Source organism: Mizuhopecten yessoensis, unplaced genomic scaffold (assembly GCF_002113885.1).
Source record: "Mizuhopecten yessoensis strain PY_sf001 unplaced genomic scaffold, ASM211388v2 scaffold11133, whole genome shotgun sequence".
Taxonomy (NCBI): domain Eukaryota; kingdom Metazoa; phylum Mollusca; class Bivalvia; order Pectinida; family Pectinidae; genus Mizuhopecten; species Mizuhopecten yessoensis.
This window is the reverse complement of record NW_018408896.1, coordinates 1,938,515-1,963,340: the sequence shown is the minus strand read 5'-3', so window position 1 is coordinate 1,963,340 and position 24,826 is coordinate 1,938,515. Positions and strand designations below refer to the sequence as shown.

General features: G+C 38.1%; 1 protein-coding gene across 5 annotated transcripts in view; it reads right to left on the bottom strand.

The window, feature by feature from the left end:
• Positions 1-465: 465 nt before the first annotated feature.
• LOC110466445 overlaps positions 466-24,826 on the bottom strand; it is a 47,027-nt gene continuing 22,666 nt past the window's right edge. The window contains exons 2-13 of one of the 5 annotated variants that reach the window (XM_021522937.1): positions 23,010-23,214; positions 21,892-21,968; positions 19,700-21,699; positions 18,925-19,008; positions 14,564-14,656; positions 14,098-14,239; positions 13,776-13,905; positions 10,808-10,920; positions 10,224-10,325; positions 8,606-8,643; positions 1,422-1,752; positions 466-977 (exon numbers count right to left, since the gene is read on the bottom strand). In XM_021522937.1, coding sequence (XP_021378612.1) covers positions 1,444-1,752; positions 8,606-8,643; positions 10,224-10,325; positions 10,808-10,920; positions 13,776-13,905; positions 14,098-14,239; positions 14,564-14,656; positions 18,925-19,008; positions 19,700-21,699; positions 21,892-21,968; positions 23,010-23,214 — 3,293 coding nt within the window. In that variant the 3' untranslated portion in view covers positions 466-977; positions 1,422-1,443. Of the gene's footprint in view, positions 978-1,093; positions 1,753-3,822; positions 6,911-8,605; positions 8,644-10,223; positions 10,326-10,807; positions 10,921-13,775; positions 13,906-14,097; positions 14,240-14,563; positions 14,657-18,924; positions 19,009-19,699; positions 21,700-21,891; positions 21,969-23,009; positions 23,215-24,826 lie in introns of those variants that run through there. The other 4 variants (XM_021522935.1, XM_021522938.1, XM_021522940.1 and 1 more) reach the window with 4 other exon arrangements.

Below are 24,826 nucleotides of genomic sequence, written 5' to 3'. Positions count from 1 at the left end.
ATCTTCCGGTTGTATTTCGTCATCGGGGTGACAACGGTTGTTTGTACCTTCGTTTGTATTCCGTCATCGGGGGCGACAACGGTTGTTCGTTCGGGTTGTTTTCGTCATCGCGAGCGACAATGTTGTTTTTATCATCGGGAGCGACAAGGGTTATTTCCCATTGTTATATTCCGTCATTGCTATCGACTAGGATTGCTTCCCTTGTTGTATACCTCTATCGCGAGTGCTACGAGATAAATCTGCGGGGTTTTATTTCGTCAACGGGAGGAACAACGGTTGTTCCCTTTGTTGTATACCATCATCGACAACGACAAGGAACCAGGGGGTGTTTATAGTTTTTTAAGGAAACGTCTTTGTCGTACTGAAACACTGACATACATTGTATTTGAACCCGACACCATTGTGTGTTAAGGTTGTAAGGCATCATTAACAAGTAAAAGTATCACAACGACAACAACAATTTTACAAAGGAGTACTTTATTCGACTTGCATTTTAACACGAGGACATTTTTTATCGAGTTTTTAATACATTCGTGTACAACAAATAATAACAGTACATTTGTTTGGAAATTGCAAGCATATGTTATGTCCTAATTGATTCGTTCTAAAATCACAGTCATTTTTAATGGCGGACTTTTCATGGAGAATTGAACAGAAATTCACATGAATGAGGTTGAAATAAAATATAGTTCACATAATGAGGTTGATATGGATAGCAAACTGTTAACGGCCTTTTATAATCTACCGTCTCACAATACGTGTGCAACAATTAAGAGGTCAATATCTCGTACAAAAATCGCTTACATCGTCATGTACGGCTCTAATACGGTGTCATCCCTTATGATACCATTGTACTCCTTTTGTAATGTACTGAATCATCACTTCCTTCTGTCGAGGGGATTGTGGTCTGGTATTACCGTCTGGGGTTGAAATACAGGGGTTCAGCAGGGGGTTTAAGAAACGGATTCTAGGACGAACTTGGTAAGAAAAAACATCGACAAAAGAATTACTTTTGGAAACTTGGATGATTCTTCTTATTAATAACTCTGACTAATGAAATTAGAATGTTTAACTATTAAGCACATCTTGCCTATTATGACAACATGATAATTCTATCTTTTCTACATATGCTGCATTTTGAGAACTTCAGCTGTTGGGAGGAATTTCTTGAAATTTATGCTTTCACTTTCTTCATAGATTTCCCGATTCGGACATATTCGGAAAATCACACTCTTTCTAAATTGAGAATCGGTCCTTTTAACAGCCCTTAACATTATCTTGATGGTTATAATATCATACAAACCAAGTATATAACACTGATAAACACACAAAATATTGCCTTCAGCTTCAGTTGATTTATCGTTTATTGGATTATTTAAAACTACACACAAAGTTCAAGGACTTCAATTCAAACTTAGTACATTTTCAAGATGTCGAATCCTGTTATCGTCCCTGGTATCCCCTAGCTACCAGTGACCGACATACAACGGGGGCGCCATGGACTAGGACACGTGATTTCCGGCAACACACACGGTATCTCCGATGGCCGAAGCACACGCGACCTTTATAGTTCAGCAAATGTAGTTTCCTCCGCGCAAATCGTGGGTCGATTCTAAACATACGGGCATACTTGGTAACAATGGCAACGACCTGAGATGATAGTTTTTCCCGTCTGGACTTTTCTGTAAGTTTTCTGTACATTGGTTTCTTTGCTTTGACGGGCCGACTTGCATCACTAGTGCGCGCCTTTTTCTGTAAAATTAAATGCGTCAAGCATGTTCAGTACAATCAATGAATATAACTTTGAGGTAATATATCTTACGTATATTTCAATGTAAACTTGGTGCAGTTAGTTTTCAAAATTTGATTTTTATCTACCTGTGAACAACTAAGCTCTTTCTGAATATGTTTTTATTCATATGAGTTGTTTTTTTGAAAACCGGCAAACGTATATTGTTTGTCTTTTAGACCTAAAAATGTATGTTTCAGGTAAAATGAAAAACAGGGTAGGCCGATAGGAATTTTTTTCCTCGTCCATTTATTTTTATTTTTTAATGGAACCAATTAAAGAAATTACAAAAAATCCCCGCAGTTACAGAGCAGTTGTATTAATATCATTACATTTTTAGGTCTTTAAAAAGATAATATGGGATTCAAATTTGATTTTGATACCTGCCCATGAAATATAGAAAAAAAATAAGGAATCTTGCGATTTTTGACACGTTCGAATGAGACGTTTATGAATATTTGAGTGAGATAAAATTGCTAGAGTATGACGTACAAACTTGGGTCGTTCTTTTTACCCGAAACAAAGTGTCACCAACACGAGTGGTCTCCCTTACCTCGGTCACATTTATATAAATACTTGTATTCGTCCCTAGTTTTCAAATGTCAGTGGAAGGTCACTTCTCTAGTTTGTGGCACCTGTAGCTGATTGCCAGAACTATTTCAATTTCAAATTCGATCATTATATGTCATAGGCAATTGACATGTGGCCGACGACATCAAATATCAGAAAACAGATTGACCGGACAGTGAGCTACATTTCGGGAAGCTATTATACGTACCTTTTGCTTTGTGAAAGTGAATATTTGGGAAAGATAATTGCTATTTGTTAATTATAATGTAATTTGTTGTTACTGTTGAGCGTTTGGATGTGAAAATGTAGAATTTTTTTTGCGAATCCATAGCATTACCTTTCCCTGGAAAAAAGTTTTCTGGTGCATTTTAAAATGTAAATAGATTGCAAATTTAAACAAGTTGATGTATTTCCAATTTTTAAACATTAATTATTTTAAAAATGTGCTGCATAAGTATTATTATTTAAATAGCAATATTGAGCGTAGCAACACATTTCTATTCTAATCTGTATTGCGCAATAATTTTCAAACATTATCAGACGCCCCCGCACACTGTTGCAACGATGCATACTAGTTTGTTTATAGTAATATTGAGCATAGCCAAAGAAAATGGGGACTTTCCGAGTTTTGTGGTTATTAAATTATTTTAAAAGTAGCCTTAAACGTTTGACTTTTTATCTCTGACGTTTTGGGATTAACGATGCAGTGTACAACCTATAAATCAAATTGTATAACAATTATTACCTGGTCCTCTCAAACTATTACCCAAGCAACGATGATGTTTATCTCCTAGCGGAGCGTGGCGGTAATAATATCGGGATGATGTGGTACTTTTATATGTAATCTTTCTGAGAGACATTTTCCCCTGGTGTTATGAAATGAATGATTTTCAGCTGAATGATATAGGACCCGAACAAATTAGTGCTAAAAAGGGCGGGGGATCTGACCGACAGAAATGTTAAGCAACATCAACTAGGCCATTAATTAGTGACCTGTTGTGCAGTTTCTATTTCATAAAATCTTACCTTTTTCCAAATAATACAACAATTTGATTTTGAAAAATTAAATGTTAAATTTATTAGCAACAACATTTTATAAACTATTGAATTGAACGAAAATATGTATACATATATAGATCTGTGAAGGAGTGTGGAATACATTCTAGGAACATGGCAAAATAATTACACGATCACCAAAAATAACAATGGCAAACGTCATATCCCCAAACCATTCTAAGAATTTCAGTTGTGTGAATAACAGCGAACAATGTTTAACTCATTCACCCCTAAAGTTTCATAATGAACTATTCCAACCTTTGAATTGGAAGAGTTCAAATGTGTCTTCAGGGGTGGATGAGTTAAAAGCAATTTCTGTTGACAAAGATATTCGAATTTGCATTAACAGTTTCCGAAATACTTGTCACTTGGTACACCAAGTTTCAAGTGTTATTTAAGGTAGTAAGAGCGAAATGGCTAATATAACATGAAAGTGATGGGTGTCGCGTGACAATTAGAGAAACAGTATCACGTGACAAAGGGTATCGCATGCCGATCAGGATGTCACGTGACAACAGGGTCCACAAAGAAAACTAAAACGTCAAATATGATTGTGACAATAACACTAATTGAAGTGTGTTCGAAGTTCACCATTGCAGAAATATGCGTAGTTATAAAAAGATTTTTAAATATTCTTTAAAATAATCTTCAGATCTAGACAAACATGACATGAATGTTTATTTTGTTTGGAAATGTGAAAATCGGGATGAATTACCTCAGATGATAACATGAATTTTCCCTGTATAGGCTAAGCATATAATGATTTGTATACAATATCAACATCACCCGTTTAATCACAATACAATATACACAGCTGGCGGAGTTATTCACAGAAAACAACATACAAATAGAAAGGTGTCTATTGCCGCACATGCTTAATTATAACCCAAACTGTTCACAGCTGCAGTGGTACGTACGTGTGTGGGTATGGTGACGTCGACATTGGTAGAATGGACCGACATATACATTCTGTTCACCTAGATAGTGTGTCGACTTATAACGGATACATACACAATGTAACAAAGTCTGTAAGCTAGCTAGTAGTATATTTTAGGACTGCAACGATATATCGTATCGCGATACTTTCTTGTGTATCGTATCGCGATACTTTCTTTTGTATCGTATCGATTTGTTTTGTTTGCATGCATCGAGAAACAGTACTTAAATTATCAATAGATTTTTATGAAACTCCTAAATAAAGTGTACTTATATTAATTTTATTGAACCCTTCAGTAAAGATGTTGTCCACTGTTCATATTTACCCAAAAGTACTAGAAATTAAACAAAAATATATTTAGGTAGTATTTACTATTGAAGTCTGTGACAAAACTCGATAAAATTACACTCAATCATTATGAAATTGACCTTTTAATCATATATTTGTATCGTGATACGTATCGTATCGTAAGCATCGTATCGTGAGGTATGCGTATCGTTGCAGCCCTAGTAAATTTACTAGATGGTTCTGATGAGTAACACTTGGTGCCCAATCTTCAAATTACATATAGTATTATCACAAGACTTTGCTGATATTTCATAACTTGGTCTAGCGTTCTAAGAATAAATCACGAAATAATTAAATCTGCATTTTAAGAAGTACTCTTCCCCTTTCATTTTGAGCAGGAGTTTCTATTTTAAGGACTTTGATAGGATGAATACAAATACATCAGCTTTATAATCAGTTGGAGGCCTATAATGGTTTCCGACAACACGACAATATATTAGAAAAATATATGAATGGGCATGTAATATCAGACTGTATATTAAAGCTCTTTACGTTAAATTCCTCTGAATTTGGTACAAATGTTTGTCTTCTCTCTCGTTAAGACGTATAAGCAATGAGGTAGAAAAAACACATGTATTAACAGGCCAATTCAGTCTACAAATATCGTCGTCACAGATGTAATGACCGCAGGGTAACATAATCAAGCCATGCATAAGCTGCCTCCATACCCACACAAGCACATCACACATACCAACGTTCTTACGCTCCGTCATCATAACAACATCAACGTAGACACATCAAATTTAGCAGAAAGGATCCGTGTGCATTTAAACGTTATTGACGTCCTACTTCTTAAGAAACAGCTGGGCTGGTTATGGTAATGGACCAGGGCATTAAGTACTTATAAACTACAAATCTGTGACATCCGCCCTACACACTTAAGGACATATGCTACCTTATACAAACCTGTCATTGGCATAAGAGTTGTCTCCCTTTCACATTATATCAAGAATTTGAGTTAGAGATAATACCATTCGGGAAGCGTCGGCACTTTCCGTTCTCGTTAACGGAAAGTGCCGACAGTTCCCGATTGAGATGACACCTGTAATTTGTGTTAGAGTTATCTCCCTTACACCTTATATTTATCATATATGTAAATATTTTTTCTATGCTTTCCATCCTTCCATATGGAAAGGCTTTCTCCCTCACACATTATACCTGTGTACGAATTATATCCCTTGAAATAATTTAATTTGACCACACCAAACAGAATTGCCCGACTGTTCTGTTACTTGTTCTGTGTTTGAAGAGAAAATGTATGTAGAAACAAGGTAGCATATACCCTTAACACCATGTTTCATGGCAAACATAACATTGTTAAATCAGCACCAGGTTCCAGAAACGAAAATTTATGATGAAGAAAAAAAGGAGCATTACTTCATAAAGTATAGTTTCACGAGTCAAAGTTTCAGCAACTAAAATGTGGAGAAAATGTACGACTACACATGATATGTGAATTCAAATGTCTTTGTCACATAACCTTACAAATTCCTTCCAATACTTCACCGATTCTAGTTCAAGTTCCCCGCCCTAAATCGACTTCATCATAACCGTGGGTTCGAAATAACTGTCTGTAGTATATGTACTATCTATAGCACTATTATGGTAAATATCAAAATAACTTAAGGTGTATGTACAATTTTACTGCAATTGTACATCATTCAGTCACAACTTACCATAATTAAAAATGTTTAAGGCGACACAATGATGTAACTATTATATAAACACTTTGCTAGTCTTGATCAATAATGCAATAATAACCTTACCTATCTTATTTACAACGTCTATGAACCGTAATGGAGACCAGGTTGCCCTGGTTACAAGGGATATAGAAAGTTTAATGTCTTATTTCTGGTCGCCGCGGCATGGGGGAAATGGTAATATCTTATATACAATATTTTATGATCCATGTATGTGGGCACTGATAATGTCTTACATGTGGTTGCCCCTGTACGGGAGAAATGCTAATATCCTATGTTTTGTGATTCCTGCATGATAAAGTTCCATATCTACAATACTGTTGTCTTTGATCACGGAACTGGAAGACAATGTTTGTAACTCATCGGCGTCATATGTAATGGCGAATTGAAAAAGGTCTGACGAGTCACGTGACAATGAAGAATCTGACGCAGAAGACTTCTAAGCCAGGGACATCAGACGCTGGAGGAATAAGGAAAGAAGAACAGCCACCAACGAAAAAGAAACTCCAGCTGAAAATGAAACAACGATAAGTGTTAATATCGTGTCGTGTAAGCGGGAATACACCGCCCATCCTCGATATCCAGGGGTTACGTTAACTTTCGCTCTCTACACCCCTGGAATATGTAATAGCAAAATTGAAGGCACGAAGATAGCGGTTTTATTGGTCTCTGGTAAAAAAAAAAAAAAAAAAACCTGACCAATCGCAAGGCTGATACCTGTCCTTTGAAGATTACAAAGGAGAGACGCCCGGCTTCAAAGCCTGTCAATATTTACCGTTACGCGACCGCTAGATTATTTTGATGTATATCAAAGGATCGAACTAGCCTTCTTGTCTCATCGACAAGGCGGCGCACACTGAGCCTACGCTTTTGCTTTGACATATTCCAGGGGTGTAGAGAGCGAAAGTGAGCGTAACCCCTGGATATGGATACCGCCCATAAAGCCATGCAAAGTGGACAGTGGTCGTATACATTTTTTTTATTACAGTACACAATACACTGAAACTTTATCTGCAATCTCCTTTCAAATGACCCTACACAAACAGCAAAAGCACGCTAACATTCATGCAATACATTTTTGCCCGCCATCAGCATCACCCAGAGTTGTCGTTCTTAGTGAATGTAAGGAACGACAACTCTGGGTAGAATCTGCATTTAGCATAAATTCTCTACGTTCTGAACCATATCCCCACCAGGTGGAGCTAAATATATGGTTCTATATTAAGGACCAACACCACACGGCAGGTAAGATATAATCTATCTGTCAACACATGCGTTACAGTCGTATTATAATAACAGGCGCCCACAGGAAAGGTATCAAAAATTAAAGGATTATAAATAATTAAACTTTATGTCCAAAAAAAGGAAAATTCAGTTATATGGCTGATGTAGCCCCGCCCCTAACACCACACAGTATTGTATTGTGAATACTTTTTTCCGAGATCAATTCTCGAAATCAACTAAAACGCATATAGCTTTACACGTCTAGACACTCCTGCTCTTATAAAACAGGTAACATTAAGACGGAGGGCATGTTCTGAGTTATGATAGAAGGCAAGAGTTTGAGTAATAGTAACACGGCGACAGAGGGGCGAGTTTTAAAAGTAAAAGGAAGAGTTGAGTTCGAGTAAAGTATGTGTTATTATGATGGAAGGAAGAGTTCAAGTTAAGAGGCTATACAGGGGTAATTTTGAGTAAATTTACAACAGCGGGGCGAGTTAAAGTCAAGTTAAGATTGAGGGACGTGTTTGAGTGGTAAAGGGGAAAGTTCGCGTATTCAGGTATAACCCTTTGATTTTTCAGGACCTTCAAGATTTTAAAATATGCATTTAGGATAAAAGTTGTTCGCCTTTGTTTGCTTTCGACACGATATCTCTAGTGGAGCGCCCGTCACCATTGATACCGATGCCCGAATCCATGAAACCGTTCTCACGCTCAAACATGGATTCTATGCTCAACCCTTCTTTCTTGTAACTGGTTTAAATCATGTGACACGACCAAAAAGTCACGTGACATGACCAAAAAGTCCTACTGAAAAATGTATATGTCTCTAAGTCTCTCAATGACAAAATAGGAGTGTTGTTTTTTTATTAATTTAGCATCGAAACAAGGAAATGAGCACAGAATTGAGTTTGAGCACGAGGGCAACTTAATGAACAGCGGTCCGGAACGTTTAAAGATAACGATACACAGAACCAAACTTACTCCTGTTGGCACGACAATATTGTTTACGTAGCCTTTCGCTGGAACAGGAACATGATTGTACATAAATTAAAAGTGATGACCAAATCACCACGAAATGAATACATGCACATGAAAAATATTAACAAATATAAACGAACAGCAAAGCGTTGATGATATCAAGTCCGTGAACAACCGTAAGCCAGGCGTTTGGCCCCTTGTCCCAAATGATTCAATACAAATCCTTGTGTTTCCTGATATTATTGTAATCTGATTTAAATTCGAATTGTTCATATCCTTGTAAAAATCCGCAGAATTTCTTGGAATGCTAAAAATAAATTATAATGGAAATTTGCCAAATGCTTACCGAGGCGACGTATTTAAATGTGAATAATTTAACCTACATATCATTCATACACTATCACATTTCCTCCATAGTTTCGTTACGATGTGATTATAAAACGGCTCTCTTACTGATACACATGTTGACCGAATTCATCCATTGGACAAGCTTACATATTGTACCTCGTGGTGCAAAAAAAATAAGATTTTAAAATGATTTTCCAGGTATCGCAGAGGATAGTCGTACCCTTGTGACTGGATGTGATCAGAAATGCTAAGTGTATGAACCTTTATTCGTTCGGCTTTTTTTTTTGGGGGGGGGGGGGGGGGGGCTTTGAGAACATGTTTTCTAAGTTTCATAACCCTTTGATAAATTGAAATATGTTTATTTATAGTAATTGATATTGCTTTTGACCTCTGAAGGTCAAACAACTATCACAAACAAGAGCTGATGTTTGTAAAGACGATCGGAGGAGAAATCTATAGCTAACACCAACGATCTATTTACAGTAACAGCCAGTTTTTCTTACCACAGAAAGCTGAAATGGAAACCCGAACACAAGGAAATGTTCGTGAACGTGGGTAGAACGTTTCTTAACATTGTCTCTAGAGCGATGAAACCAAAATCATACTTATAGTAATGGTGACCTTGTTTTTGACCGAAGAAGGTTGAAGTACAAACTTTCATATATAAGTTTTCTGAACACGCATTGGTAGTTCTTTGACCTTGGTTTTGACCTTGGTTTTGACCCCAGAAGGTTGAAATGTGGAACTCGTATAAGAGGAGAAGTTTGTGAAGACATAGAGGTATCATGGGAGGGTGATTACGTCTTCGAGGGCACGAACGGACGGTATATCGATGTATATTTGACACTAGAATGTTCGGCCTACATCACATGTTCCCGTCACCACGTGTTAAACAAACTCCAGTCAACCGAAGAAAGGTATTTTAAAATGAAAATCACCAGAAAAATGAATGGTCATTCTAGTATCTTTTTCATAAAGAGGAATTTCCAGTTGCGAAATGTCTTTTTGTTGACAAACTGTAAAGTGAGACACTTTTATGTAATAACTTAATGTGATACGTTCTGCGTGGGCTAAACAAATAACCACAGTCATGTCATATAACATCCTGTCTCTTTACATAATAATAACAGACCACATTCATATGACCTATCAGACTTCGACCGAACAACACGGAAGTAGACAATCCAACTTTAAAGACCTGGTCAGATTACTGAGTGCCTTGGTTGACAATAAAGCTCACACACATGTGATACAGAACCCAATACACCCTTACCTGCTCCACAGACTGACGGGGAGGGTGCGTACACGCCCAATGTCGGGTCATTTCGCATCACCATAGCGTGGAGGTCCGCCCGCATCCTCTCCGCATTGGCTCCTGGAAGGAAATCAAAATTAGCATGGTGAACAAAAATCCAGGTTTATTTTGACAACTCTTATATAAGAGTGTCATGTTATTGCTACATACATAATTTATTGTTTGACTTTGAAACAGAAGTTTTGTTTTAGACTCTAGATTATGTATCTATCTAATTAATATGCGTGGTTTTTATAACAGTATTCAAGAAATAAATTGCTACATAAGCGTTTGGAATATGTCCACAACAATTCCAAACACCACTCAATCCACACGTCCTTTAAAACCCTAACCCAAAACATTCGTAAGTGGGAAGGTTTGTTTTCATTTCTTCAATACCGTGTTTCTTCTGTTCCAAGGATATTGAAATCCCAAAACAGTATCTACTCTCACTATTCTAGTACATGTAGTACTGGAGTTAAGACTAATTAAGCTGCTGGTTACCACACTCCGTCCAGCCAAAACATAACTCTATTTCGAAGAATCACACCAGGTGACGCTACCTGTAAACATGACGTCAACTTCCACACATCCGGGTCCGTCTGACATCTGCATTAACGCCATGTTGTTTGGTCGGGAATTAAGAGCGGCTGCAATGGTGGTCATCATTGACGACCTAAATACGAAAACGACAAGATTATAGACATATTGGCGGCAAAATGTACAGACAACCACATTGTCAAGATCATCGCAAAGCTAATGAGAATCGTGAGACCCTCTCTCAAAGTCTGGTATATCCTTAAACTACCTGTTTACATAGACATTGTACCACGTTAACGTAAACCATATTGTCAGTACGTTTGCTTGTCTGTGTTAATCCATCGTTGCCATGTTATGGTTTATAAATAAAACGTTTAATTATATACCAATTGTTTTAATACAAATTGGATATTCTGTCCATTAAGCATACCCTCAGCACACTGTTGTACACACTTTTAGTTATATGTTCATATATATATCATAAATCTACCAATTATTTTATATAAACCAAAAAAGATAATGGAGCTAGCCCCGGCCACTGTTGAATTTCACGGGAGTTATCTGCTCCTGCCACATGACTGCCTTACATTAAGTATTTCTACACTGGAGTTATCTGCTCCTGCCACATGACTGCCTAACATTAAGTATTTCTACACTGGGGTTATCTGCTCCTGCCACATGACTGCCTTACATAAGTATTTCTACACTGGGGTTATCTGCTCCTGCCACATGACTGCCTTACATTAAGTATTTCTACACTGGGGTTATCTGCTCCTGCCACATGACTGCCTAACATTAAGTATTTCTACACTGGGGTTATCTGCTCCTGCCACATGACTGCCTAACATTAAGTATTTCTACACTGGGGTTATCTGCTCCTCCCACATGACCGCCTAACATTAAGTATTTCTACACAGGGGTTATCTGCTCCTGCCACATGACTGCCTTACATTAAGTATTTCTACACTGGGGTTATCTGCTCATCCCACATGACTGCCTAACATTAAGTATTTCTACACTGGGGTTACCTGCTCCTGCCACATGACTGCCTAACATTAAGTATTTCTACAATGGGGTTATCTGCTCCTGCCACATGACTGCCTATCATTAAGTATTTCTACACTGGGGTTATCTGCTCCTGCCACATGACTGCCTTACATAAGTATTTCTACACTGGGGTTATCTGCTCCTGCCACATGACTGCCTTACATTAAGTATTTCTACACTGGGGTTATCTGCTACTGCCACATGACTGCCTAACATTAAGTATTTCTACCCTGGGGTTATCTGCTCCTGCCACATGACTGCCTTACATAAGTATTTCTACACTGGGGTTATCTGCTCCTGCCACATGACTGCCTTACATTAAGTATTTCTCCACTGGGGTTATCTGCTCCTCCCACATGACTGCCTAACATTAAGTATTTCTACAATGGGGTTATCTGCTCCTGCCACATGACTGCCTAACATTAAGAATTTCTACACTGGGGTTATCTGCTCCTCCCACATGAATGCCTTACATTAAGTATTTCTACACTGGGGTTATCTGCTCCTCCCACATGACTGCCTAACATTAAGTATTTCAACACTAAAGTTATCCGTACTTATCCACATGTTTCCTATCAGTGAATTTCCACGAAAGAGTTAATTGAATTAACTTGTAGTTTATACACCGGACTCATCTTTCCCTGAAAAACTACATACGTATTGCTGTTTATTGCTTGTAGTTATCTGCCCTTGATACACTTACATATTTATTGCTGTTTATACCCTGTAGTTATCTGCCCTTGATCCAATAACATATTTTTTGCTGTTTATACACTCTAGTTATATGTCCTTGAGACACTTACATATGTATTGCTGTTTATACACTGTAGTTATCTGCCCTTGATACAATAACATATTTATTACTGTTTATACACTGTAGTTATCTGCCCTTGATACAATAACATATTTATTACTGTTTATACACTGTAGTTATCTGCCCTTGATACAATAACATATTTTTTGCTGTTTATACACTGTAGTTATATGTCCTTGAGACACTTACATATGTATTGCTGTTTATACACTGTAGTTATCTATCCTTGATACACTTACATATTTATTGCTGTTTATACACTGTAGTTATCTGTCCTTGATACACTTACATATTTATTACTGTTTATACACTGTAGTTATCTATCCTTGATACACTTACATATTTATTGCTGTTTATACACTTTAGTTATCTGCCCTTGATACACTTACATATTTATTGCTGTTTATACACTGTAGTTATCTGCCCTTGATACACTAACATATTTATTACTGTTTATACACTGTAGTTATCTGTCCTTGATATATTAACATATTTATTGCTGTTTATACACTGTAGTTATCTGCCCTTGATATATTAACATATTTATTGCTGTTTATACACTGTAGTTATCTGCCCTTGATACACTAACATATTTATTACTGTTTATACACTGTAGTTATCTGCCCTTGATATATTAACATATTTATTGCTGTTTATACACTGTAGTTATCTGCCCTTGATACACTAACATATTTATTACTGTTTATACACTGTAGTTATCTGCCCTTGATATATTAACATATTTATTGCTGTTTATACACTGTAGTTATCTGCCCTTGATACACTAACATATTTATTACTGTTTATACACTGTAGTTATCTGCCCTTGATATAATAACATATTTATTACTGTTTATACACTGTAGTTATCTGCCCTTGTTACACTAACATATGTATTACTGTTTATACACTGTAGTTATCTGCCTTTGTTACACTAACATATATATTGCTGTTTATACACTGCAGTTATCTGCCCTTGATACACTAACATATTTATTGCTGTTTATACACTGCAGTTATCTGCCCCCGACACATATTTACTATAAAACACTTGGGTTATCAACCGATTTTCTTTAGGTTGTTTAAATATCAGAGTTATCTGTCCCTTACATTTACTTGATTATACTTACTTATCGACCATCACAGTTGACAATTGGAAGTTCATTCTTTCACTGTAGCTGGTTTCCGGCAATATGTCACCACACACATATCTGGGACCGCCATTGTTGGCTTGGTGTATTACTATAGACCTTCCGACCACTATAGAACATATACCACAGTACAGAGTTAATGTAAATAAGAAAATAGCGGTCAATATGGGATATTTTCTGATTTCAAGTAATCGATGCATTTTTTTTAACATTTTGATGATTTGATAGGATAAACGGTATTTGATTGTGATTTATTGATACCTAAACCCTAATTATTACCGATCAGAAATTGCAGTCATACCTCCGAAGTCTTCGACGATGTTTAGGTTTACATCAGTATAGAAACGCTTGCCATACCCGATGTCGTACACGGCTGTCTTAGAGGACAGGTCGCCTGCTTCACACCGTAGTTGGTTGTAAGGGGAACACTCAGTATAATTTGTCTGTGTACAGGAAAAAAAATATGTTTTCTTCAGATTCTCAACTTACATGTTTGAGGCTAATTGGCTATGAAAATTGCCGACTTTACTTTTTGAATGTGTTGAACTTTAAAAGAAATATTTTCTTTTACAACGGCATGACGTTATATGAATTTTTTTCTTGTTATACACTCTGCGTAATTAAAATCCTAATAGGCGACAATCGGGAACCGTCGGAAATTTCCGTATACGAGAAACTATATTCTATTAAAGTGTACTTTCTCGTTTACGGAAAGTGCCGACGGTTCCCGATTCACTAGGCGATGGTTGTCTCCCTTGCTAACGTACCAGGTCCACCATGAAGGGATTGTAGTGGGGTCCAGCACTGTTACAGTCTCCGGTCATTGGTTTCTCGTGCACGTGCCATTTATGACCGTGTGTCTGCAAGAATATAAAATCGTCAATACATGTCATAAACATATCTAGTCCAAATAAAAGAGCAGCGCGTTTCGAATTCAAAATTTACTTTTAACACTATATATGCAGCACAGGGGCAGAGACAATTAATTGCTAGCTCACATTCTTTCCAAAGTAACATATATATATACATATCAATGGCCATTTACAGGTGAATAGCTTGATGTTGTGCCTCTGTGCTACAGTGATCGACGTACTTGTCAAATTCTCTATTAACATCAGATCTAGTATTTCTTTATTTTGGGTTCACAGCTTCAGGTAGTGAAATAGTATACGACGCTGAGAACCTATAGGTACATTTAAAACATTTGGAATAGAAATGCGCGACACTAGAAATTATGTAAAGGAACAGTAGCCATTTTAACCCTGATGACCTTGTAGTGTTTCTCACTGTGCCGTCACCAATGGAAACACACAGGCGACAGGCTGTCGACAGGCTTGAATTGTTTTTATTTACCTTATCTTGTTACAAGTCCAGCACAATGAAACAGCGATTTGAACTCGCATTGTTGAGATAAGTGTATGTTATTACTACTGTTTGTGTCCAGTAGAATATTTATCGGTGGGTTTTATCAGTGACCTATAGTTCGACTTACAGATATTAGGACACAGACGGGCGCGTAGCTAGCCCTTTACCATGTGTCAACTCGACGATAAACGTGATCGTTGTGTGTCCAGAATGAAACGACTTATTTGTTTATTCAGAACGAGACTAGCGAGATCCGGGAACTCAAAATCTTATCCCGAGGGCTCGATGTCTTTGTTTATATGATTTACATAGGAATGATTGGTACGTTTCCATATGTATGTAATTCCGACAAATTGAAGCATTAAGATAGACAAGAGGCCCATGGGCCTAAACGGTCATCTGACTTCAAAGACTGAGCAGGGAGAATGGTAACTTTTCAACTTTCAATGAAATATTCTAAGAATTTGTTTTCCATGATGGTAGTTTTGGTCAGCAGTGAGTTACTATTTGTCAGTAAAGCTGTCAGCAAGCATTGGAACCTAAATATGAATAGATTTCTCCTTTTTAAGGCCCTAGCTGTCCCGCTGTCAATGGTGGTTAAACCTGCCTCATTTATATAAGAAATGATTGTTTCAAAATGATGTTTCATACTGAAATTGTTGTAATCTACTTTTGGCATTAACGAGTAGTATTTAAAAGCAGGATTTTAGATAATTTCCTTTCTTGGGTCGCCGCCCTTTCTATCCCCCAGGGGTCGAACCAGCCTCGTTCAACATTTAAAAGCAAATTTATAGGTAAGTTCCACTTTCGAGACCCCGAAACATCCCCACCAATTTTTAGCTCAATGGCACCAGTGGAAATAGAAGAATTTTAAAAAGTGTTTTTCAAGATGGCGGCCATCTTGGATTTCAGACCAACCCGAAAAATAACAGCACTTGGTCAGGACCATCTCGGGCAAGTTTGACCTCAATCCCACTGGTGGAAGTTGAGAAGAAGTTTAAAATGTGTTTTTCAAGATGGCGGTCATGGTGGCCATTTTGGATTTTGCACCGACCCGAAAAATAACAACACTTTATCAGGACCATCTCAGAATCATTTCAGGCAAGTTTCAGCTCAATCCCACTTGTGGAACTTGAGAAGAAGATTAAAATATGTGTTGTTTAGGAAAACCATGATTGCGCAATCATGTTACAAAATGGCCACCATGGCTGCCATGTTGAAGTTTGGACGGGGCTGAAAAATAACAACACTTTGTCGGCTTCCTTTCCTAAACATCCCCACCAATTTTTAGCTCAATGGCACCAGTGGAACTGGAGAAGAAGTTTTAAATGTTTTTTTAGGATGGCGGCCATCTTGGATTTTGGACCGACCCGAAAAATAACAACACTTGATCAGGACCATCTCAAGTCCATTTCAGGCAAATTTCAGCTGATGCTTAAAATGTTGAAACTTTACGGACGTCGCACGGCGGACGACGACGGACGAAGCACGATGACTGTATAGGTCATCCTGACCCAAAGGGTCAGATGACCTGAAAATAAACATTTGATTCAGTCACGCGAGTGAGAGGTCACATGATCACGTGCCAGCGAGAAGACAGGTTTCTATAGCACCGCAACAACACCCAGAAATACATAAGATATTTTATTACTTTCGTCTTCGTGATGAAATCAATAAATCTAGGAATCATAGCGATGTGTGTATGAACCTAAATTACACATAAAACCATGACGGAGGAAGACACGTGATCAATTAAGACAAGCGATCGAAAGAAAAGAAATTTATGAAAACAAACAGTTAATAAAATAGCCATAAACATTCGGGTCAAAATCCAAGAAACTTTATTCTGTGCGATAGCTGTTTCAGTTAACATCACAGTCTTGGCGATTACTTTCTAGTAAACACTAGAAACTTATTCTTGGCGATAACATTCCCAGTAACCATCCCATGATTTTTATTCTTGGTGATAACTTTCCCAGTAAACATCCCAGAAACTTTACTTTTGGCGATAACATTCCCAGTAAACATCCTAGAAACTTTATTCTTGGCGATCACTGTTCCAGTAACCATCCCAGAAACTTTTAGTCTTGGCGATAACTTTTCTAGTAAAAACACTAGAAACTTTACTTTTGAGGATCGCTGTTCCAGTAAACGCCCCAGAAACTTTATTCTTGGCGATCGCTGTTCCAGTAAACATCCCAGAAACTTTTAGTCATGGCGATAACTTTTCTAGTAAAAACACTAGAAACGTTACTTTAGCCGATCGCTGTTCCACTAAACACCCCAGAAACTTTATTCTTGGCGATCGCTGTTCCAGTAAACATCCAAGAAACTTTTAGTCTTGGCGATAACTTTTTTAGTAAACATCCTAGAAACTTTATTACCACAGAAACTTTATTCTTGGCGATCGCTATTCCAGTAACCATCCCAGAAACTTTTAGTCTTGGCGATAACTTTTCTAGTAAAAACACTAGAAACGTTACTTTTGGCGATCGCTGTTCCAGTAAACACCCCAGAAACTTTATTCTTGGCGATCGCTGTTCCAGTAAACATCCAAGAAACTTTTAGTCTTGGCGATAACTTTTTTAGTAAACATCCTAGAAACTTTATTCTTGGCGATAACTTTCCCAATAAACACCACAGAAACTTTATTCTTGGCGATAACTTTCCCAATAAACACCCCAGAAACTTTATTCTTGGCGATAACTTTTTCCAATAAACACCACAGAAACTTTATTTTTGGCGATAACTTTCCCAGTAAACACCACAGAAACTTTATTTTTGGCGATAACTTTCCCAATAAACACCCCAGACACTTTGTTCTTGGCGAAACTTTATTCTTGGCGTTAGCTGTTCCTTGCGATAACTCTTCTATCTCTGACGTCATACAGTAATCAATAACAGATCAATGTAAAATAGGTTTTCTGATATAGCCATTAGTATTTACTAGAGCTGTTAAATAGTAATTTCCTCCGACACATAGGCGTGTATAACACATGGTGGCTGGGTCTTTTACTGCCAATGAACAATGTATATACTCAAGTCAAATATATTACGGATTACAAGCATGTATTTCGAAAATCTGAAAGGTGTTTATGATGAGTTTGTGTCAAGCATTCATGTAGAAAATGGCCAGATCGAGCAGTGAATTGATGCTATATTACACAGAAATGTTTCAATCTGTGACGACAGCGCACAGATTTACATTTCCTTTGTCAGTGTTTCGTTCTCAAACGGTTTAGCTAGCTTCCAAACATCTACGTAATCTTTCTATTGAACAAGGAGTACAGGTATGTAGACTATTAACGCTTAACAACAAGTTTACCACTAGGACGTGACCTGACAATACAAAGCATATACCTAGTCAGGAAGGTATGAATCAACATTGAATAACATGTAACAAACATACAAAGATATATAAAAAATTGTCACAGATTATGTAAAAATACGTTTATCGTCGGTTTCATAGATAACATCTTAATGTGCACAGACATCAAATACAATTTCAAGTAAACTGGTCCTAGTAAGTTGTCAGAACTTGTGCCCAATCCCTTGGATTGTTTTTTCTTCAATAAAATATGTTTGAATGTAGCAAACTGCATTATTAACAATTCATATATTCCATTTACTATATCACCTCAATTTGAGACATCTGCAACGTTTTTATTATTAAAACAAGTTTGATAATATCTCTCCTCGTGTTCACTGAAGTAAATAATGGCGTGCTGACTTATACGACTGGGTGGACTATTACAATACTTACAATTAAGGTGTCGTTTGATGCGTATTTCAAATCTATGAGTATTCCTGTGTCACTGAATCCACCATCCGGGTACTGGTACTGCGTCTATAATAGCAGTAACAGACATTTACAATAAGTAGTCATATTTAAGTCTCTTATGTACACGAAATTACCAAGTGAAACAATTACAGCACTGACGAACAGCTGTAGTCATATTAGTGAATGTAGTACTACATAACAAGGTGACATTTGAACTTTAACGTTCGCATTCTAATTGTTTTTGATTTTGATGTGATGTTTGAACATTGAAGACAATTTAGTGATGTTTTCTACTTGTTCCTTACAACACCGTGAGGATTATGAGCTTGAACTTTGACCTACAGCCTCCACACATCCTCTTACATTCCTTCTCTTACATGCTCCTTTTAGCGACAATAACAAACGTTTGGTTAAAAACCATATTGTGAACGGACACGGTCTTAATTGGACAAATTGCAACAAAGTTGGATGTGGACCGGTGACCTTGATCACGACCTTCAGGCTTTCCACCCTTATACAATGTTCCGTTTGATTTGGTGAGTAACTGCAGCAACGTAACGCTATTTACTTTGAGATAGGTATATTGAAGAGATTTTTAGAAAACACGACCCATGTAATGGACATAAGGACTGACCATAAGGACTGACTGAGAGACGGAAAATACAAACTTCTAAAACAACCGCCTTTCTCTCTCCAGACACACACCTCCATGGTAATCCAAACACTATGTAATCAAGCAATTACCAAGTAAACTTACCAAGATAATGTTACCAACTACTTCTCCTTTGAACGCGACCTTAGCGGTGAACATTTCGCCACCGGAAGTGGTAGTGTCCTCCACAATATTCGCACATTTCCACCGGGTTCCGTTATTGAAATGCACCACAACAGAGCGCCCGACGACACTGTGGCTCCCTCTGACGGGCAGGTTTGTATCGACACTCGTCCACATCACACTGCTCTTTCCATTCAGCAAATTATTGTATTTTCCGCTCAAGTCGCCGATTTCGTACATATCGTCTGTCTTGTCGGCTGGGGTGCCTACCATTGAGAGAGGGTTGTAATGGCCGCCAACAGAAGTGGCGGAACAGGAAGCTGTGGATGGTACCGGATACTTGTGCACGTGATATCCACTGGCCATACCGTCTAGTCCCATTAGATTTATACTGACAGAAGTTGGTCCGTCCAAAAAGCCAGGGGTATTGGAGTTGAATACAGTTGTTCCTGTGTATGAACTTTTGGACCAGTTTTCTAATTTGGTTATTCTGGTTGGGGTGTTGTAAAGGTTTGCGCATGCTAGTCGTGGAGCCCCAGAATTGGCATTGTGTATGACTATTGACCGACCTAGGACACTGTTAGGTCCGGAGAGAGGTAGATCGGTGTCTGTGAAGAACATCCGGGTCTTTCCTCCAAGCTGTGTCCGAACGTTTAGCTTACCGTGTTTACCAGACAGGTCGCCTAGCTCACAACGTAGCTGATTGTTTGGGTTACATTGCTGGCCATAATTTCCACCCAAGTCGACGGAGTAGGGGTTATAGTGACCTCCGACCGACGAACATCTCTGGGATACGTTCATCCCGAACGCCTCGTTAATACGATTTACATGGATGTGCCAATTATGATCGACGGTGGCCATCGGCGTGGCAGAATTACCGTAATCGAGTTCCATGTACACCTGGGTTTCTGACAGCGGCCCGTTCACTTGGGGTTGGCGCAGAAATATATAGCCGATGATCGGATACTTGAACGTGGCAACTGCCTGCAGGACGCTGGCCTCGGATTCGATTGTATCACAGATCCAACGCGATCCGGACTGTTTGTGAATCACTACGGAGCGTCCAATCACACTGTTCATACCAAACAGTGGTAGGTTGGAGTCTGCTTGGGTAATGATCAATTCCGGAAGTCCGTTCAGCAGTCCGTATTTGTTACTGAGGTCTCCTACCTCATACTGGTCCTTGGTGCCCGCCCGCGGGGCTGGAAGTGTCCCGTCCACATTAAAAGGGTTAAAATGGCCACCAACGTACTCCTGGCCGCATATCTCCTGACCTTTTCTCATCTTAAGAGGGACTGGGTAATTATGGATATGGTATCCGCCTGCCATGCTAGCCAAACCCGTCAGATTTACACTAACTTCCGTCCAGTCGAATGGGGACTTCTGGGAAAATGACATAGCACCTTTGATGTCATTCCTACTTATCATAACCTTTGCTGTTCTTGTGGAATACTTGATTATTTTAGCACATGCCACTGGAACTGACCCTGTTGTTTCAACAACTAGAGTTTTACCTTCGGCCGAATACATCGCACCAATACTTAATTTCGTGTCCAGGAACATCTGAACCACACTCCCTTTATTAGTAGACACCGTCACTGCACTATGTTTTCCGCTTAAATCACCCGCTTTGCAATTTTGATGAGACTGGGGAGAACATCCGGTTCCTGTTGCCGATGTTGGATTGAAGACATTACCGAGGTTCTGACACCAGCTCTCCACACTGTCACTGTCCTGTATTTCTTTATCGTATATTGTCCATTTTCGGAAAGTATCCGTTGCAGTGGAGATATCCTTAAGGTGGTATAGGTCCACATAAATCGAAATCGGATCAGTGGATTGGGCGGATGGCTGGCGGAAAACTACCTCCCCACCGATGGTGTTTTTGAAACGTGCAGTCATGGTGATCATGTCGTCCGCCTCCAGGGTGGCACAAGATAGCATAGTGGGATTCTGCGTGTTGGTCACAACTACGGATCGACCTGTAAAGGGAGCAGTTCACATAAAAACAAAACCAAACAAACAAAAAGAAAAAAGAAAATGCAACAAATGGAACTGTTCAATAAAAAATATGAACAAATAAACAAGAAACCGAAAAAATAAACAGTAATGGAAGTATACGGTGTTGTTCTATACCTTAAACGGTGTTGAGATAATTTAGTAGTTATGCTTACCGTATATGGTATTAAGATCGTTAAGGTTTGCTACCGGTATATTGCCGACAGGTAACGTGCCTCCCAGAGCGGTATATCTTGATAAGAGAAAATCAAGGTTAAACATATGATCAATAAATCAGTTTGTAACAAAAGTGTAGCATCTCATTCTTTGTTCTATGTCGAGTACATGTGAGCTATCTTGAATGGTGTTGAACTTTGAAAGCCTTGTACAACCCACATTGTAACTGTGCCCACTAGAACAAGTTATAACCAGGTTACTCTAGTGGATACAGATGGAAGCACTATTGTAACTGTCCACATTAGTATAACCAGGTTACTCTAGTGGATATAGATACAAGCAACATTGTAACTGTCCGTACTAGTATAACCAGGTTACTCTAATGGATATAGATATAAGCACCATTGTAACTGTGTCCACTAGTATAAGTTATACCCAGGTTACTCTAGTGGATACAGATGGAAGCACTATTGTAACTGTGCCTACTAGTATAACCAGGTTACTCTAGTGGATACAGATGGAAGCAATATTGCAACTGTGCCTACTAGTATAACCAGGTTACTCTAGGGGATACAGATACAAGCACTAGTGTAACCCTCTGAAGGTTTACATTAGAAGCTGACGATGTCGATACGGTGTGACAAAGCTTAACATAACGACAGCTAACGTTACACCAATGAGGAACTGTCGGCACTTTCCGTAAACGAGAAATACGTTTACGGAAAGTGCCGACGGTTCTGCATTGGACAAGACAACCTTACTGTCATTTTAAATTTTCTTTAAAATATTATAATGGTTTTCAAATGCAAAGGTCGCTGGTGTAGAAGTTTTGTGAGAAATCTCAATACTGTTTGATGTATCTGCATTTGTGTCGCAATTAGGACGTCACCTTAAAATAATATTAAACGGTGACATAGGCCTATTTAGGCCATGACCGACTAAGCTAATCCGACTAACGCTTTTACAAACTCTACATAAGACAATACAAAAATTGTGACCATTTTACTATTCATGAAAATCATAGGAGAAAGAAAATATATATAAACGTAGGGTAAGTCTATTCAATAAACCCCGGATAGTGGTGTTCGAATGTATAGCATATATCTTCATATTTTACCTCTGTCCAAGTCGGCCACATCTGTCGGCCACATCGAGTCGAACCGGAAGTGTACGAATCTCCCAAGTAGCTGTGGAGCTTAGACCAGTTAAAGATCCTGATATAATGGTTATCAGGCCGGCCGACCTCTGGGAGAAGGTTAGCGTTCCACTGACGCCATTGGTATCGAACTTCGCCTTTAAAATGGTGGACGAAACCACTGGCACTGTAACAACAACACATGGACGATTTATACGATAATATTTACATCTGTGTTGCAGTGCCTCTAGATAATAGTACCAACCCAAAATGTTTGCATGATTCAATAAAAACAAGTGTGTAGTAGTATTAACAGTACTACACGTACCGTTACATGGTTGTTCAATTCATGTTGTTCTCATGACGGTGTTTTGCTGTTTAAATGTGAAAAAGTACTATTTTTTCTTAAATGATAAAAGTGGATGCAATAGAACGTAAATATAGGTTTGAAATGTATCTTTTAAACATTTATGAGGGTATGCAACACAGTTCTGTTCAAACATATTCTCAAAGAAGCGCCTTAAGTGTTTGAGTAATTGTGATCTTGAGGGACACAAAATGTTGGATAAGAAAGTAAAAATAAAAAATTATTGGTGTAAAGTATTACGAACGCATGACTTTAAGCTTCTGAGCGGTATTAAGTTAAACATAACGTGAACATTAGACTGCAAATGTTAAATACATGGTCGTATGCAAGACGTACAACAAAATCAACGTAACGTGGACTACTTTTCTCCCTTGATCAAACAACGTTTGTAAACCTTTAAACAAAACTGGTTTCACTTTTTCTTTATTTTCATCATTGTTACATGTATCTTTATGTTATATTAATAATAATAATAATTCGAGATTCTTATATACCGCTTTATCACAACCTAGTTTGTAGGTCGTCTCAAAGCAGCGGTTCACAAATTATTATTCGTGGTTATAGCGCCTTTGCAACCAGCCAATATCTGTCTCAACTCCCTGGGGAGCATACAGCCGGTGCTGTCATTTCGGCGGTCACAGCTAGCATTCTACAATTCCAGCACTGCCCAACCACGTACTCATTCACAGCTGAGTTGACTGGAACAAGCGGAGTAAAGTATCTTGCTCAAAGATACAACACAGTGCCGTGACTCGAACCCGCAATCCTTCGGTCACGAGCCTGGCGTCCTACCACTACACGACCGTGCCTCACCATTATCATAGGGTGTTTTATAACACTCTTATAGACCATGAGTGTATATATAGTCACTTTTAAACAAGCGTTACGCATATTGGTAGCCTAAAACCGAGAGATCCAAATTGTAATTTCTTTATTTGTAATCGCTTGTGTCTGTAGTTCCATAATCGAGACTGGCCTCCATTTCATTCTCAAATATATTCGTCACAATCTGTTGAAACTTTGTAAAATGTGAATTCTTTATGAACAGGCAAGATAATTATATACTGTGTGATTTTGGGTCAACTGATATAATCTACAAATCATGTAATCTGAGAAATAAACATAAAACCTTGAATTTTACTGGAATGAAACAGCTTTCATGACTAAAAAGCTTTTTACTTTTCTAATTTTTATTCAAGCATCACATTACAGAAGTTAGCCACCATCGTGATAAAAATGTGTGCATATCATATACATAAATACTGTTTAATGTACACACGCCTCGTGCACTCTTATATTACACACCATTGCATGCAGTATTCCGTCTTTGCGTATTGCAGAGTTATCTTCTCTTGGGAGCAGGTATTGGTTGTTACGTCATTGGTTTGTGTGAGAAAATTACGTCGTTTACTCAAAAATTGATGACGCTACT